The sequence below is a fragment of the Mauremys reevesii genome, linkage group 6 (assembly GCF_016161935.1).
Source record: "Mauremys reevesii isolate NIE-2019 linkage group 6, ASM1616193v1, whole genome shotgun sequence".
Taxonomy (NCBI): domain Eukaryota; kingdom Metazoa; phylum Chordata; order Testudines; family Geoemydidae; genus Mauremys; species Mauremys reevesii.
This window is the reverse complement of record NC_052628.1, coordinates 21,367,027-21,384,838: the sequence shown is the minus strand read 5'-3', so window position 1 is coordinate 21,384,838 and position 17,812 is coordinate 21,367,027. Positions and strand designations below refer to the sequence as shown.

Genomic DNA, 17,812 nt, shown 5'->3' with positions numbered 1-17,812 from the left:
GTCAAATTAACGCCAGATAACAAGAATCGTTATGCTTTAGAATACAGCTCTCTAATGCAAATGTGAAGGAAGCAAACACTGGAATAGCCAGTCTGCCCTTACGCAGTCTAGTATTGCAGGATTGGGGCCTTGTACTGGAAGCACCTAGAAGCAATGAAATATGTCTTGGTTTGTGTCTGTACAACAACTAGTACAAGGGAACTGCAAACCTGACAGGGCCCCTGGGAACTGCCATAATATAAATAATAGTGAGAATATTAGTAATAAATACTTCATCTGCATAAATACTTCATCTGCATCTTTAAAGTTTCACTCACTTTGTTTCCAGAGAAACTTAACAAGGCTTGTAATTGAAATTGGGGAACTAGAGTGGATCTACAACCCTTTCTCTTTTTTCCCCCTCAGGTTGCTTTGCTTCCAAACAACGCTGCTGACCTTAGCAAACAAATCACTGGTGAAAAGGTGCTTGCATCTAATGCCTATATACCAGGTCCCCCTGGGCAACCAGGACACCAAGGCCCTCCAGGTAAGATGCAAGCCGGGAGAAATCAAATATAAAATCGTGATATGAACAAAAAGCTTTTCATTTAATATGATTCTAAGTGTGCAACATTTTTCTTTTAAAATTGATTTTATCTGCCAATCCACCACATCACAATCTGACAGTGCCATCTGTAGCTTTCCCATTTTCTCTTCATCAAACATTTCTTCACATCTAAAACATACTAGTCCTATAGACGTTTCTTTTTCCCCCATCTCTTCCTGGGGTGACTCATATATTTCAGTCACCATTTCTTATTTTTGTAACTCAGCCTGAAACTGTCCTCACCTCATTTCAGAAATGCCTGTTACTTTAGCCCATTCTCATTAGCACAATAGGAAATGTGCTTTTAATTTGCAAGGGTTCAAACAAGCCTTTTTCCTATGATACTTTTACATGGATTCATTCATTGGTTTAGTGCTGATTTCTGGACTCAAACGCATTAGAAAACAAAAACAAAACTCCACTGAGACACTGCATTTTGTCTCGTTTGGGGTTGAAACCATGAGAAATCACAGAGTTTATAAATCTATAATTCATCCCTGATGCCTTCAAGCTAAGGTCAAATATGCTAAAAGATTCACTAACTTTGATTAACTTAGGTCTAATTTTGGATTAGTAACAAATCCAAGAGAGTTCTACCTGGTTCTGGGTTTCATTAGGAAGTTTTGCAGAGCTCTAGCTGTATTCCTTAGTTGGTTTGATTTCTTATCTACTTAATTGATTCCTATCATTACTGTCTCTTTTATTCTCTGAGTAGAAAAAATCTTTGCTTTATTTTCTTGGAGGAGAGTGTCTTCAGTCTACGGTATGTCATCAGTGCAGAGACAATATCATTTTAGACCCTTCTTCTGGCTAAGACTCTGACTGCAATGTACTGTTTATTATCTTCTTGAAATCATTCTGAACAAGGCTTGACTCTAGTCTCTACACTTCTTCCATCTAGTTTCTCAATGACCTGCGCTGTCCAAGGTACTGTAGAATTATCTTTTTCTAGTTGAAAATTATCTATGCTAACCTATTTCCTGTGTGATTAGTGATCAAGTAGGCTGGAATTTTCAAATGGAATGACACACTAACTCACTGGGAGTTGGGTGTCTGGTTCCTTTGCAAACCCTAATCATAAACATTTTTAGTTCTGTTTTCCACCTCATTGTTTGACTTTCATTTCTTGTGCCCCTCATGTCCATGCACTATGAAGAGGAATGCATCATCTGCTGATTATAAAGCAGTTCAGCCAGATACCATATTAGTGTTGCTTATTATGTGAACATTGTTTCAGACATGATGTCTACTTGTGAGAGGCAAAGAAAGGCAATGTTTCTCTTGATCTATATATACTTAATTTGTCTTGCTTCGCCTCTTAAAAGTATATTTTGTACTGAGTCAACAGTCACCTGGTAGCTGATGAGTATAAGAAGTGGAATGGAAGAACAGTACACGTTTCTGCTCATGTATCAGGTAGAAGAAAGATGCAACACATCACCCATAAAAGTGGGCTAAGCTTGAAAGTCCTGATTGTTTCTGTGCCTCTCCTCTGTAGAGCCTTAAATTCACCTGTGATGGGTTTGGTCACAGAGACCCCCTTGAGGCTGTCACATGACGTGCTGGAATTACCTCTGAGCCTGTTTTTCACTGCCAGCTTGGGACTCCAGAACCCTGCCTTGTTGAGCCAGACACACTAGTCTGCTGCAACACAGACCTAGGTCAGGTCCATGCCCCAAAAGCTGCAGACTTTAACCAAAAACTGCTCAGCAAGTCACCTATCTCACCCAGACACCCAGCTCCCAGTGAGATCCAAACCCCAAATAAATCTGTTTTACTCTGTATAAAGTTTATACAGGGTAAACTCATAAATTGTCCACCCTCTATAACACTGATAGAGAGATATGTACAACTGTTTGCTCCCCCAGGTATTAATCACTTACTCTGGGTTTACTAATAAACAAAAGTGATTTTATTAAATATAGAAAGTAGGATTTAATTTGCTTTAAGTAATAACAGACAGAACAAGGTAAGTTACCAAGCAAAATAAAACAAAACACATAAGTCTAAGTCTAATACATTAAGAAATTGAATACAGGTAAATCTCACCTTCAGAGATGTTCCAATAAGCTTCTTTCACAGACTAAACTCCTTCCTAGTCTGGGTCCAATCCTTTCCCCTGGTACAGTCCTTGTTAGTTCAGCTCAGGTGGTAACTAGGCAATTTCTCATGACCAGCAACCCCTTTTGTTCTGTTCTACCCCCCTTTTATAGCTTTGGCACAAGGCAGGAATCTTTTGTCTCTCTGGATCCCCACCCTCCTTCTAAATGGAAAAACACCATCAATGGCCCACACTTTGCATAATTACAATAGGACCTCAGAGTAATACTCCATATTTCTAGTTTTAGATACAAGAATGATACATTCATACAAATAGGATGACCACACTCAGTAGATTATAAGCTTTTGAATGATACATTACAAGAGACCTTTTGCATAAAGCATATTCCAGTTACATTATATTCACATTCCAAGCATATTTTCATAAAGAATATGGAGTGCACCATTGCTGCAAGTTTGCTGATGCTTCCTTCTTTACAAGAGGTTTTTCTTTAGTTTAACTTGCCCATTTGCTTTGTGTTGTGTTAGTATTGAGACATTTCTGCTTTTCCCTTCATTTCCCACTCTTGATATCCCTGACCACCTGTCCGATAGCAGTTGTGGTCTAGTTCTGTTCATGAGGTTTCCTTAGTTAATGTTTGTGAAGCACATTGAGATCCTGGGATGAAAGTGAAGAAAGGTGCTGCTGCTCTGAATAATGTCATTGTCCCTGACTGCCTTAGTGCTGTGTTTTGGTTTTGTGGAATTACTGCAGCTAATCAGCGAAGTATTATCTTAAAGAAAAGAGAGAAAGGAAAAGGGGAATCCATTAGGGAAATTGTATACTTTGCTGCTGACATTGATATACGAACAGAAAGTCTCTAACTGGGTGTTAACCTTCACTGGATCACTTTTAATTTATAGGGGCCCCGGGACCAAAAGGAAGTCCAGGATTTCCTGGCTCACCTGGACCTCCAGGCCAACCAGGTCCTAGAGGATCAATGGGACCCATTGGACCATCGCCTGACCTATCACATATTAAGCAGGGCAGACGGGGCCCAGTGGTCAGTATTTTACTTTCCTGTCAAGAACATGCCGTGTGTCCTCCCACCCTCCACAAGCACACACAAGCCTTTCCGTTCTTGTGACAACCATTCCTTTGTCTTGCAGGGTCCACCGGGGGCACCAGGGAGAGATGGTACCAAGGTGAGGCCAGAAGTATTAGTCTTTTCCTGTACGCATGCATCCCACAATCGCTATCATCAATCTCACTGATGGCTATTGTGGATCAGTTTATTCCAAATACTAAGATAATTTTCCTTTCCCAATATTTGACCACGTTTCCTTCCCCTTCAAAGCCCTTCCACATCTTTCTCTGTTTCCACATCAAGTTCACGCTCCTTAGCCTCACTTTCAAGACCATCCATGCATTTGCACTGATGTCCTCAGAGTCTCTCTCAATCCCTATGCACTGCTGAATCCTTCTCACCTACAAATCCCTTGTGTCCTCATCCCACTCTGTTTTATGCTTTTATTTATGTTCCCTGGCTCTTGAAAATGCTTATCCCCAATTCTATGCTGAGCACCTGCCCTTTCCTTCTCCATATCGCTCCTTAAAGAGGACAGTGATCAATTGTCCTCTGTGCTCACTGAGGGCAGGACAAGAAGTAATGGGCTTCATTTTCAGCAAAGGAGTTTTAGGTTAGATATTAGGAAAAACTTTCTAACTAAGAATAGATAAGCTCAGGAATAAGCTCCCAAGGGAGGTTGTGGAATCCCTGTCATTGGAGGTTTTTAAGAACAGGTTGGACAAACACCTGTCAGGGATGGTTTAGATATACTTGATCCTGCGTCAGTGCAAGGGGATGAACTAATTAACTCTTGAGGTCGCTTCCAGCCCTACTTTTCTATGATTGTATGACCATAGCAGAAAATTAGAATCAAGTCCTTCATCGGGTATTGAGTGCAGTCAAAATGGAACCTGATTCACAAGATAAAATCACTGCTTTGTTTTATCCATGAAGGGTATTTTCCTGCAACTGTTGTGCAATGAAAACCCCCACTGGTTGCTGGAGGCTTTTGTATAGGATAATTACGTGGCTAAAGGTAAAATTTTCAAAAGCACTTAAGTGACTTGAAGCCCAAGTCCCATTTTCAAATGTGACTTAGACACTTAGCGGCCAAAGACCTATTGACTTTTTAAGAGATTCTGGGTGCTAAGTACCTAAGTCACTTTTGAAAATAGGACTTAGGTTTCAAGTCACTTAAGTGCTTTTGAAAATTTTACCCTGGGTCCTTAATAATAGTCTCAGCTGATGTAAATCAATATAGTTCTATTGAAGTCAATGGCACTACTTCAGTTTACTTCAGGATCTGGCCCACAGGTTTGAAATCATTGAATGGTGGCAAGTTTGGGGTATCTTAAGAAAACTATATATATTTTTTTTACATAAACTTTCTAGCACATGCGTCCAAGTTGTGTTCAAGGAAAGACGGTGCTCCAAAAAAGTATTCATGTGGGTAATTTCATTTTTAACAGCTGGAACATAAGTGCTCCTACATTTAATTGTTTTTATAATGGGATGGCCATCTTATTAAACTTATACATATTGTGTGTGGAGATATCTGTCTCTGGGCCAGAAATAAAAACATATTTTAGAAAAGAGAATCACAGCCATTTTGGAAGTAATCAGCCAATTTATCTTTATATGCTCTAATTACTTCTATGATATGAAACTTCTCTTCCTAAAATCCCAGTAGAAAGTGCTCACTTCTGTTGTTACATGCATGAAATGTATTTAGTTCTTCACGCTGATTTCTGATCTCTATCTTCCCTCTGCTGCAATTTCTGCCTCTTCCATCTGACTGATCCAAGTCTTCTAATTCCTCACTCTTTTCTCTTGGTGACTATGGCCCAGGTATGCAAAGGTATTTAGAGGCCTAATTTCCATGGCAATTAGTCACCGAATACCTTTGAGTATCAGGGCCTATGTCGTTCTGGTCTCTTTTTTCCTAGGGCTTCTTTTTTGGTTGTTTTCTTAGTCTGATTTTCTATCTTAAGAGATTGTGCAAACATGGCATTTCCTCTTGATCTGAATACTTTCAGGAAAAAAAACAAATTGTATTTGGAAAGCTTTTGTCTTACATGTATAACAAATGGTAGCAAACACTTAGTTTTACATGTGTCTGGGGACCCAAAACATCAGCTCTTCACCGTAATAATTATTTGATTATTATAATAAGTGAGTAAAGTCTTTCTCCTCTAGTGAAATGTGATTTCCTCTGTGGTCAATACTCTCTCCTTGGTTGTATTTTTTATGATGAACTCTATAAATCATAAAAATCAGTGAATATCCTTAAGAACCAGCACCAATTTTGACTGATAATTACTATTTATTACTTTTAAAATAATTTTAGGCTATTGGAAAGCTACTGGTGCCATTTTGTAAACCTTGTTTTCTACAAACCTTTCAGAAATTGATTGCTTCTGTAGATCCTTGTGCCAGACAAAATTTGAAATTTTGTCCTCAGGGGTATTTAATAGGGTGTAAGTTTACAGGTTGCTGAGTGTGGTTGTGGAAAGCATGGAGACACAAGCAATAATGCATGTACTCAGTAATTGCTCTGTGCTAGTGCTTCTGCCTAGTGAGGAGGAATATGTGAAAACCTCTATACCTACAGTGAACAAGCTCCGTTGAATTGGGGGAAAGTGGGTGAGCGTGTAGCCAGGGCATCAGTTCTTAAATCCAGTGGGTGCATAGCAGCCACTTATAGGATATTTAAACATGCTTCAGAGCTGTACATAGAAGTGAGAATTGAGACAGCCGTGAAGACCAGCCTCTGACAAAGAAATGTGTCTGAGGTTTCCATGCAACCCCTAGCTCTCACAGCCAGCTGCTAATTCCCTCATGGCATATGCTGGGCAAATATTCTAGCTGGCCTACTAGCCTGCAGCACCTGTGTAACCCACTGGTCAGAGAGTGTGGCAGGTCCCCCAGTGTGCCTGGGATATGCATCTATTACAGACTGAACTAGGGAGGCATGGCTCTTTAGCTCAAGCTTTTAGGAGCTTTTGCTTGAAGTTCTGGAGGTCCCTGATTCAATCCTCAGTGTGTAGGCTAGATGGAAGCTGCCCCACCTGTTCCTCTTAGTTTACATCACCTTATTGGATGAAGCCTATAGTTACCAAGGGATTCTTGATCCACAGGGATGAATGAGTGCCTCAGTTGAGGCAAAGCTATGTCATTTTCTGCTTGCTTTAATCACAGCTAATTAAAATGGTATTTATTACAGGGGGAGAGAGGAGCACCAGGACCGAAAGGGCCACCTGTAAGTATCACTGCCAGCCAACCAGGATTTCCACAGTAGAGAAAGGACATGATCTAGTAACAATGTCACAGTCAGATACCTATGGTGAAAGCAATCCCTCTATGTCTCTGTTACTGTATCAGTATTTTGTACCTTAATGTTTCATCAAGCCTAACACTTGTCTACGTACCCTGTTCTCTCTTCAGTGGATACGCTGCATCGCCATGCCATCATGGTGTACTGTACATCGCTAGAAGGCACTGTCCTGGGACATCTCCCATGGAACTAGTTAGCTTAATAATAGTAAATGGCAGTAACAGATGATTGATTGGGACAGCATTAGCAAACAGTTTGCTTAAAAGGAACACTAGCCAGTAAGAAGGGATTAACTGGGGTTTGGTGCAATTAACAAATAAAGATTAAAATAAGAAGAGAGAGAGAGAGATGCAATGCAGAGTATTTGTTCTCCTGTACTTATTCAGTCAGGATGAAATTCAGCCCTCTGCAGCAGACCAATCACGCCCAATGGAGTTAGACACTGGTGTGTGTTTAAAAGTCTCACTAGGTACCTATCTGCATTTTTAGCTACCTAAATACCCTTTTTTTAAAAAAAAAAATCTGGCCCTTAGTCACCATTTATATCCTCAAAATAGGACTTAACTGGTATTTGAGTGGGATGTAGCACTGGGCAGGTCATCTGGACAAAGTTGAATATTTGCAGCATGTTAAATCCTTTCAGACTCTTGTTTCTACAGAGCAGATTCTTAAGTGGATGGTCCACCCATGCCTCCACAAGGAGTATGCTACAGTGTATTTATCCATATGAAGAGAACTTAAAAAAATGTTATGGTTTTGTCAAATGAGATAAACCAGATGGAAACATTTTTACCGATGGAAACGTATTTAGTAATTAATAAACAGCATTTGGGTCAGGGTACTGAAATGGATTCATTTAAAATTCAGTTTCTCATATAGATTGTGTTTTATTATAAATCTTCCATTCATAAAAAGTAAGTCATTATTTTTTCAAGTAGAAGGAACATGAGGAAAAGAATCTCCTCTGAACTATGCTCTGTGCCTGCTCAGTGCAAAGTACTCTTCTGAGATGATGAGGGCTGATGCCCATAGAGGTTGAAGGCGTTTGGCTACTCACAGAAGTGTTCAGCATCTTGCAGGATGGAGCCCTGTCTGCTAAATGCATTTACCAGTTGAAGCTGTTTTTCTGAGTTATTCCAGGTTGATTGAACGGGAGATGTTTTATTTCAGGCAGCCAACACCAAGCAATATTTTGTCAAAGTACCCCAGCGAGCATAACTATGTTAATATTTGGGCAGTGCTTGGAAAATATCAAAGCACTAAGTAATAAGTATTATTAATGATCACACGTCATGTTTGCAGGGCCCACCAGGCTCGTTCGATTTTCTGTTGCTGATGATGGCAGACATCAGAAATGACATTGCTGAGCTTCAGGAGCGAGTGTTTGGACACAGGACTCACTCATCAGCAGAGGAGTATCCATTACCTCAGGAATTTACAAACTATCATGACACAGTAGACTTTGGATCTGGAGAGGACTATAAGCAAAGAATTGCACCCAAAGACTCTAGGATGCACAAAACGGCCCATCATTAGCTAGGTTTGGTTATATATAGCAAGGAGAGATGTTCAGAGTTGTATGGTATAAAAATGCACTGATGATGTAAAATATATATATAATTTTCCAGTTTTCTCTTTTCTTGTCCCCATGTCCTGTAGCTTTCTCTATTTACAGGGACATCTACTAGTGGTGGTTACATACATTCCAGCCTGTGCCAGTTTTTGTGCTTTGTGTATGTAGATATTATTGTAATGGAAATTAGTTGGCTAAGCGTTAGTCCGAAGTGTCATACAATGAGGTCTAAGGTAAACCTGGGAGATGCGTGTGTCCTAAAACTACTCCTGCTTGTCCCTTAAAAATACCCTGCTGCTAATCCAGTGTAGGCAGTAAGATTTATTCAGCAACAGATTTCTGGCTGTGCAGTGAGAGAATATGGTCTATAAGTGATGTGGGGGTAGGCCAGAAAGCAGGAAACTTACTAAGAGGAAGAACTGGTGTGAATGAGACAAGTTTGCTGATTCACACAGATAAAATCAACTAACCCTCATGGTGGCAAACTGACTGTCAGGTTCAGTTATATGAAAGGAGTGGCAATATACATTGTAGATGACTAGGGGTACACTAACTGATTCTGATCTCACTCACACCCGTGAAGGTCATCCTATTGATTTCAGTGGTGATACACTGATGTACATGAAATCAGAATGAGGCCTAAGGTTTGCAAAAGAATTTTCATCCAATTTGTTTCTACAGACTGTAGCACAAGCATCTGCTGTATGAGTTGAAGGTAACTGATGTTCTTCTAAGTGTAATATGTCACAAGAATCGTTGACTCAGTATATAATGAAGAGGAGTGGTTAAAGGAGTACATATGACCAAACACTGTAGCTGGTGCTTGGGATGGCATGGGTAAACTCTGGAGAAAGTCACATCGCTGCCCTGGGGCCAGAAAGAAAATTGTTGTTTGAAAGCAGGATTGAAGAATTAATTGGGAACCCGTTCCTCTCACCTCGCTGTACTGAAAAGTTGGATCAACAGGTCAGTGTACCCAGAGTCATCTACAGTGTATATTACCACTCCTGGCAGATTACTGAACCTGGCAGTCACTTTGCCACCATTATAGTTTGAACAGTTTTTCCAGTGTATTAAGCACAAACATTTTATTTGCATGGCTCCTCCTCCTACAGTACTTGTAGTGTTAAGAAGACAGCTTCCCTGTGACAAATGCAAAAGAAAACCCCTCATTGCTCCACTTCATCTTCGGGGCTTGTATGTTCTCCCTGGAGCAAGTATGGACAGTGATACAAGCAGCACCTTTCCAAGATGCATGTGTTGATTGGAGGTTTTGGGGGGGCAACTACTATAATTCCTATACCAGTAATACTGTCCATGTTGGCTACACTGCAATTAAACTCCATGGCTGGTCCATGCCAGCTGACTTGGGCTCGCAGGGCTCAGGCTAAGGGGCTTTTTAATTGCAGTGTAGATATTCAGGCTCATGCTGGTGCCCGGGCTCTAGGATCCTGCTTGGTGAGAGAGTCCCAGAGCTCAAGCTGCCCCCTGAGCCCAAACGTCTACACCACAGTTAGCCCGAGTCAGCTGTCACGGGCCAGTCGCAGGTGTCTAATTGCAGTATAGACATGCCCATATTATATTAACCATATAGTTCAAACTCTTAATATTAGCCCTGCAGTGTCCCAGCAGAGAATCTCAGGAAATCTTGAAATTTGTGAAATTTGCAAATTTTCTTTGGGGGACTTGTCAGTTCCTCAGATACCTTTTTCAATTCCTTCCTATGGGTATATTTCTGCAGATCATATGGAATAAGTTTTTTTTCTTCATTCCTGTTTTCTTGATCTTGAGTGTATATCCCAAATTAAAAAGAACTGAGTACATAATCGGTAAAGATTAGGCTAATTACAGTAACCCATGGACCTTCAAGGCTCTGAAGATTTCTGTGAGCTGCAGATTGAAATATTTTGAGAACCAAGCAATGGCGGTTGGGGTTCTGGGAAAGAAGGTGTGTCCAGAAGTGGAATAATCTTTGAGTCATCACAGTGGAAGACCTAAACCAGCGTTAGATGTAGGGTAACCAGACAGCAAATGTGAAAAATCGGGATGGGGTGGAGAGGGGTGGGGTAAGAGGAGCCTATATAAGAAAAAGAATCGGGACTGTCCCTATAAAATCAAGACATCTGGTCACCCTAGTTAGATGGGCTGTATATGGCCCACTTAGGGCTTGTGTCCACTTACCAGGGAATCGACGCGTGGTGATCGATCCACCGGGCATCGATTTACTGGATCTAGTGAAAACCCATTAAATCGACTGCTAATCACTCTCTGTTGACTCTGGTACTCCACTGGAACAAGAAGCATAAGGTAAGTCGACGGGAGAGTTTCTCCTGTCGACCCAGCACCGTGTAGACACTGCAGTACGTTGACCTAAGGTACATTATTCACGTAGCTGGAGTTGTGTAATTTGGGTCGACTTAGCTCTATATTGCAGACGTGCCCTTAGTTAATTTCATGTAGGCAACTATGTATATGTCACTTTCTTAAAAAATATATGTAACTCATACATACAATTATGTCATGCACTTAACCTGCTGGATCAGGTTGATATTCTCCATACATTAATAACCTGCAGAGTTTTTGGAACACAAACTACTGAACAGGATGTTTTGGAAATCAATCAAGATTTTTCCCCCCCAAAGAAAATGTGATCTAAAATAAGGCTCGGTTTTAGTTTTAAGCTTTGCTTTTTCAGTTGTAGGAAAAACAACAAATTAAAGCTTTTGGACACCCCAACGGAGAGATTGCCCTGGTGTGCAACAGTACCTATGAGAGGAGAACTCTGACCCTGAATCAGGAAATTGCTTAAGCACATGCCTAACTTTAAGTGGGCAGGTAGTCCCATTGACATCTATGGGGATTACTAAACACATGTTTAAGTACCTTCCTGAATCTGAGCCTTAGTGAGGTTCCCCTTGTGGAATTTCCATCATGTCACTCCATTGATTGGGCACAAGGTTTTTTGCAGGCCCTTGTCCCCAGTGGAACAGGCATGGGGATGAGCCCCCACAAACTGTGTATAGGGCTCTGCTAGGGGCCAAGGCCATCCATGCCTCTCCCACTCATAGAATCATAGAATCTCAGGGTTGGAAGGGACCTCAGGAGGTCATCTAGTCCAACCCCCTGCTCAAAGCAGGACCAACCCCAACTAAATCATCCCAGCCAGGGCTTTGTCAAGCCTGACCTTAAAAACCTCAAAGCATGGAGATTCCACCACCTCCCTAGATAACCCATTCCAGTGCTTCACCACCCTCCTAGTGAAATTGTTTTTCCTAATAGCCAACCTAGACCTCCCCCACTGAAACTTGAGACCATCGTTTCTTGTTCTCTCATCTGCCACCACTGAGAACAGTCCAGCTCCATCCTCTCTGGAATTCCCCTTCAGGTAGTTGAAGGCTGCTATCAAATCCCCCCTCACACTTCTCTTCTGCAGACTAAATAAACCCAGTTCCCTCAGCCTCTCCTCATAAGTCATGTGCCCCAGTCCCCTAATCATTTTTGTTGCCCTCTGCTGGACTCTCTCCAATTACATCCTTTCTCTAGTGGGGGGCCCAAAATTGGATACAATACTCCAGATGTGACTTCACCAGTCCCAAATAGAGGAGAATAATTACTTCCCTCGATTTGCTGGCAATGCTCCTACTAATGCAGCCCAATATGCCGTTAGCCTTCTTGGCAACAAGGGCACACTGTTGACTCATATCTAGCTTCTCATCCACTGTAATCCCCAGATCCTTTACTGCAGAACTGCTGCTTAGCCAGTCGGCCCTCAGCCTGTAGCAGTGCATGGGATTCTTCAGTCCTAAGTGCAGGACTCTGCACTTGTCCTTGTTGAACCTCATCATATTTCTTTTGGCCCAAGCCTACAATTTGTCTAGGTCACTCTGGACCCTATCCCTACCCTCCAGCATATCTACCTCTCCCTACAGCTTAGTGTCATCTGTGAACTTGCTGAGGGTGCAATCCAGCCCCTCATCCAGATCATTAATGAAGATGTTGAACAAAACCATCCCCAGGACCGACCCCTGGGTCACTCCACTTGATACCGGCTGCCAACTAGACATCAAGCCATTGATCACTACCCATTGAGCCCGACGATCTAGCCAGCTTTCTATCCACATCATCTGTGGCAGTCCAGTTCTGGGGAAGCTGTGCTGAATGGGCTTCCCTATTTGGCCACTCCCCTTGGGACATCCTTAAAAGGAGGGTAACCATGGAAAATGTTATGCAGCCTAAGGGGTTACTTCTTGAGCAAACACCCAGTAGGTTTCTGGGGTAGGAGATTTAATTGACCAGTACTTCTGGTCTCATGCTTGGGCTTTCTTCTCTTCCCCGCAATCCTCCCATGGATTTCCAACCCCTGAGCATGCCTTGGTTGTGTCCCAGGGACTCGGGGATGGTGCTATTGAGCAAGGTCTGCCATTTTCACATTGCAAGCAGAGTTCCTCTGGCAGGGTGACCTCTTCTGGGATGATCTAGCCCTAGGTGTGCTTATGGAGCAGATATCTTTTGGATGGACCTTTCTTCTTATATTTTCAGTTAACCATATGATATTTTTCACAATAAAGGAGTTATAGCAGAAATTGTTCAGTTTAGGATTCCAAGGGAGAGACTTATATACATGTCCACACACACAAATCCTCAGATAAAAAGGTAAGGTATTAGGTATTTTCTGTGACCTACCTGAAGCATTGAAAATCCAGATAAGATAAATAGATTCCAGATTCAAGATGAGGTTTTTTAAATTGTTAATTACTTACTCCTTTATAATTCTTAAAATAACAAAAAACAAACAAACATATGGATACAGCAACAGTCATCCATCTGTCTAGTTTCATTACTTAGTCTCATGCACATGACAACTTTGTTTCAACTAGCTAAATACCATGTATAATTTTATGAGAAAGAAATATTATTTTGATTAATTAAAAATGTGCTGAGTTTAAAAGAGAAGGATACTAAGGTAAAAAGTTCATTCTTTTATTAATATTGGAATTAAATATTTAATTGAAACATTTTCAGATGTGTAGTAATGGGCAGAATTCTTATTGTTAATGCGTTGGTATTAGTTTTTAACAAAATTAGATCAACAAAGCTGGAAGAAATTTTTGACTCTCCCAACAGTGTACAAAGTTAATATGCGATTAGCCATTCATGTAAAGCTGGAATAGTAAAGCAAAAAGTACAGCCTGAAAATTTCCAGTGTAGTCATGGTAAATCAGAAAACCAGGAAAAAAATAAAAGAAATTGAAGTGACATTCAAGTAATAGCTTGTTGGTATCACAGTGTAAAAGAGTCTCTAATCAAGTCACTTCCTGGTTGTATTTCATAGTTAATAAATTAGAATCCCACTGACGTCAATGAAAGATTAGAATTGGGTCCATGAATTTGTTTTTAATTTGCCGAGACTCACAACTTTGTTCCAGTTAAACATTTTGTACACTGCTCATGTTATTTATAATAAGTATATGAAATACTAAAATGTGTATAAAAATGATTATGATTATATGATGTATTCTTAATAACAAAGATATTTTTCTTATGCTGTTGGTAGTTGTTTTTGTTACAAATCTTTTCCCTGAAGCTTTCCAGGTTTTTTGTTTTGGTAAAAACAAAATGACTGGGAGTTACAAAAGAATATCAGCCCCCTGAAACATGAGTCAGACTCCTGTTTATTATTTCACATGGAACAAAGTATGTTATACAGGCCCTTCTGTATCAAAATAGAGATTTAGTAAATCTTTTCAGATGGCACACAATGTTATTCATTGGAGCTGGTCAGAAAATGGGGGGGGAGGGTTTCCATGAAAAATTTCAACTGTTAGACAAAAAAAATCAAAACCTGAAAATTTTCAGCCAAAATCTTTCAGATCAATGCTGAATATTTCAAATCAGAAATGCCGCCAAAGTGTCTCCTGGGAATTGTAATTCAGGTGCCTCATGCCCCCAGGGCCGGTGCAAGGATGTTTTGTGCCCTAGGCGAAACTTCCACCTTGTGCCCTCCCCTCCCCGTGCCCCCCGCCCTGAGGTGCCCCCACAGCAGCTCCCCCCCTCCTCCCTGAGGCACCCCCCCGCCCCAGCTCACCCCTGCTCCGCCTCCACCCCGAGCACGCCGTGACTGCTTCACTTCTCCCACCTCCCAGGCTTGCAGCGCCTAAGCTGATTGGCGCCGCAAGCCTGGGAGGCGGGAGAAGTGAATCAGCTCACCCCTGCTCTGCCTCCTCCCCGAGCACGCTGTCACCGCTTCACTTCTCCTGCCTCCCAGGCTTGCGGCACCAATCAGCTTAGGCTCCACAAGCCTGGGAGGCGGGAGAAGTGAAGCAGACACGGCGTGCTCGGGGAGGAGGCGGGGCAGGGGTGAGCTGGGGCAGGGAGTTCCCCTGCGTGCCGCCCGCCCCCCTTACTTGCTTCAGGCGGCCCTCCCCACGCTCCCCTGCCCCAGCTCCCTCCGCCTAAATGCCAGTGGCAACCGGGGCGGCTGCAGATCCAGCCACCTTGGTCACTGCTGAAGAAAATGCACCCCCCAAATCCTAGCACCCTAGGCGACCGCCTAGGTCGCCTAAATGGTTGCACCGGCTCTGCATGCCCCCCTTATCTTCTATGGACTGGACTACCTGAGCAGACCACATCTCCCATGATGCACCAGAGTCTCCCCTCTTGCTGAGATGCCACAGTGCATCATGGCAGTCCCAGCTCTTACAAGACTCTATGGCAGTATTTCCAAATCAAAATTAGGGGGGTTTGGCCCAAAAACGAAAACCTTTTGGTTTTCAGGTGGTCAGTTTTTTGACAAAGTATCAACATTTTCCATGGAAAGCAAACACCTTTTGTGAACAATTTCACTTTGTCAAAAAACAAACAAACAATTTTTCATCAAAAAATAGCGTTCATGGAATATTTTTACCCAGCCTTACCACTTATACCTTGGTAGCACTGTGACCTTCTAGGTGGTCAACGTCTGACGACTATTATTCCCAACGTAAAGCTGCTTTTCACAGCAATATGTAACACCTGTTCATTTATAACAATTCTCTCTGCCAGCAGACTGAATGGGCCTGCTATCCCTGGACAGAAGTCTATACTGTGGGAAACTAGTTTCATTCTTGTTGGAGTTCCATGTATGTGGCCAGTTGGCAACATGTGTATGTGCGAGTGCGGATTCATGCATGCACACGTGGTCCTGATTCATTTTGTCAACTGTTATTTGGGAGGAGGAAGCAGGAGACTGTTCTTGTGAGGTCATTAATAATACTAATTCATTATTACCTAGCTCTTATATAGTGTTTTCCACTTTTGATCTTAACTCAACAGAATATGGTTCACTTCTAAAAAGTGGTTATGTAATCATGGCACCTTCTTAGTCCCTTTTTTGTATTCAGAGGTCTATGCACTTTGTTAGTGATAGGAATACATTGTTTTCTGCTTTTCACTGTGGCTAGCCCTGCAGAGCCAACACACTAACAAAGGAGTGAGCTGGCCCATGCTCCCTCTTGTGCAACACCAGCCAAACTCTTTACTAAGTTCCAGTCAGTTTCACCTGTGCAAACTCTGACCCCACGGGGAATGCACAGCTGTCCATGCAAAAATGGAAGACAATGAGGATACACAGGTATAAGTGAAAGCCAGGACATTTATAACTAGCGATGATGCACAAGAAAGAAAGAACTTAGCTTAACCAGTTTGCAGGACTGATGGGGTGGGGTGGGAGGGGGAAACACTCCACTATCTTTTTATTCCACATTCTGGAGGGCAATTAACATGAAACTTCAAGAAGTCATTTTTACAGAATCACTTTTCAGAGTAGAGCCACCTAGTAAGAGTTTCAAAGAAATGGGAGTATGATACTGCTGTATCCACACTGTATTGGTATTAATGAATTAGTATATACTGCTATATCCACACTGCTGATCTTTAAAAAGTAGAGATATGGGTTTAAGGGTCCTATAGTGGTTTCCACACTGTCAAGCTGTCCTGCAGTAGCTCAAGAGCATAAGTACCAATCTAAGGGCAAGCTGTTAAGAGGCAGGGCCCAAAACCCAAATTGGCCATGAGTTCTATACTTTGATTTCACCAACCATTAATTAAGTGTAAATGCCTCAGGCACTATAACAACCTAACCATGGAATCATAGATTGTCCCCTTGCATACGCTGATCTATCTTGTCACCAAATACCACAGCAGTATTCAGGTTACGCTCAGTCCCAAAGAACCAGTTACTTACCCCAGGTCAATTGCACCTTAGAGCTCACACCAAAGACAACACTTGCACCCAATCCTATAATAAACTATATACAGATTTATTAACTAGGAAAAGGGAATGAGAGTTATTGGTGGGTTTATATGTTTGCCTGCTTTACTCTTGTAAATGAGTTCCAATCTTAAGTTTCAAAAAGTAATAGCTTCTATTGTCCTGATAACCACATGTACATATATCCTCCTTCCCCTTGTGAAGAATCCCAGCTATAAGATGGAGTTTTGGAGTCACATGGGCAAGTCACATGTCCTTGCATGACTCAGTTTCTTACAAGTGGCAGCCATTGTTTACATGCTACCTTGAACATCCTCAGGTAGACTTCTATGTGGATTGGAGTCTTCCAAGATCCATTGTCCGTTAAGTGTTTCTTGGCCAGGCACTTAACTTGCAAATTCCTTTCTAAAGAAGCTGACCAAATGCCTTACTAAGGCTACTTAAAATCAAATAAGTACAAAGCTAATATTCATAACTTCTAATACAAAAATACATGCATACAAATAGGATGAATATATTCAGTAGATAATAACCTTTCCAGAGATATGTTACATGGCATATGTAGCATAAAACATATTGCAGTTATGTCATATTTACATTCACAAGCATATTTCCATAAAGCATTGTGGGGTGCACTGTCACAGATATTGTAAGTGAGAGCAACTCACAAGCATTCACTTAAGTCTAAACACTAAGCACATTCTTATAACTTTAATACCTATTTTAACAATACTAACCCACAGGGGAGCGAGACTGCTTCCAGCTATGTATTTGTCAGTGTTTAGTTGAGATGTGTGAACCTTGGCCTGACCTGCCACCTAGTCTGCCACCATCACACTCACTAGTGCACTACCACTGGTGCAGCCCAGGTGTTGCTCATAATGATAATGGAGACGGCTCCTGAGGAAAGTAACCCCATAGTTTCTGCACCTTCTCAGAACAGAGCTAGATGACAAGGTGG

The 17,812-nt window shown here is 41.7% G+C and overlaps 1 protein-coding gene across 4 annotated transcripts in view; it reads left to right on the top strand.

Annotated features, from left to right (window-relative positions):
* The window catches only part of CCBE1 (collagen and calcium binding EGF domains 1), a 201,194-nt gene extending 189,406 nt beyond the window's left edge, over positions 1 to 11,788 (top strand). For all 4 annotated transcript variants that reach the window (XM_039545812.1, XM_039545813.1, XM_039545810.1 and 1 more), the window contains 5 exons: positions 406 to 526; positions 3,551 to 3,690; positions 3,797 to 3,832; positions 6,920 to 6,955; positions 8,333 to 11,788. In XM_039545812.1, coding sequence (XP_039401746.1) covers positions 406 to 526; positions 3,551 to 3,690; positions 3,797 to 3,832; positions 6,920 to 6,955; positions 8,333 to 8,566 — 567 coding nt within the window. In that variant the 3' untranslated portion in view covers positions 8,567 to 11,788. The remainder of the gene's footprint in view (positions 1 to 405; positions 527 to 3,550; positions 3,691 to 3,796; positions 3,833 to 6,919; positions 6,956 to 8,332) is intronic.
* The last annotated feature ends 6,024 nt before the right edge of the window (positions 11,789 to 17,812 follow it).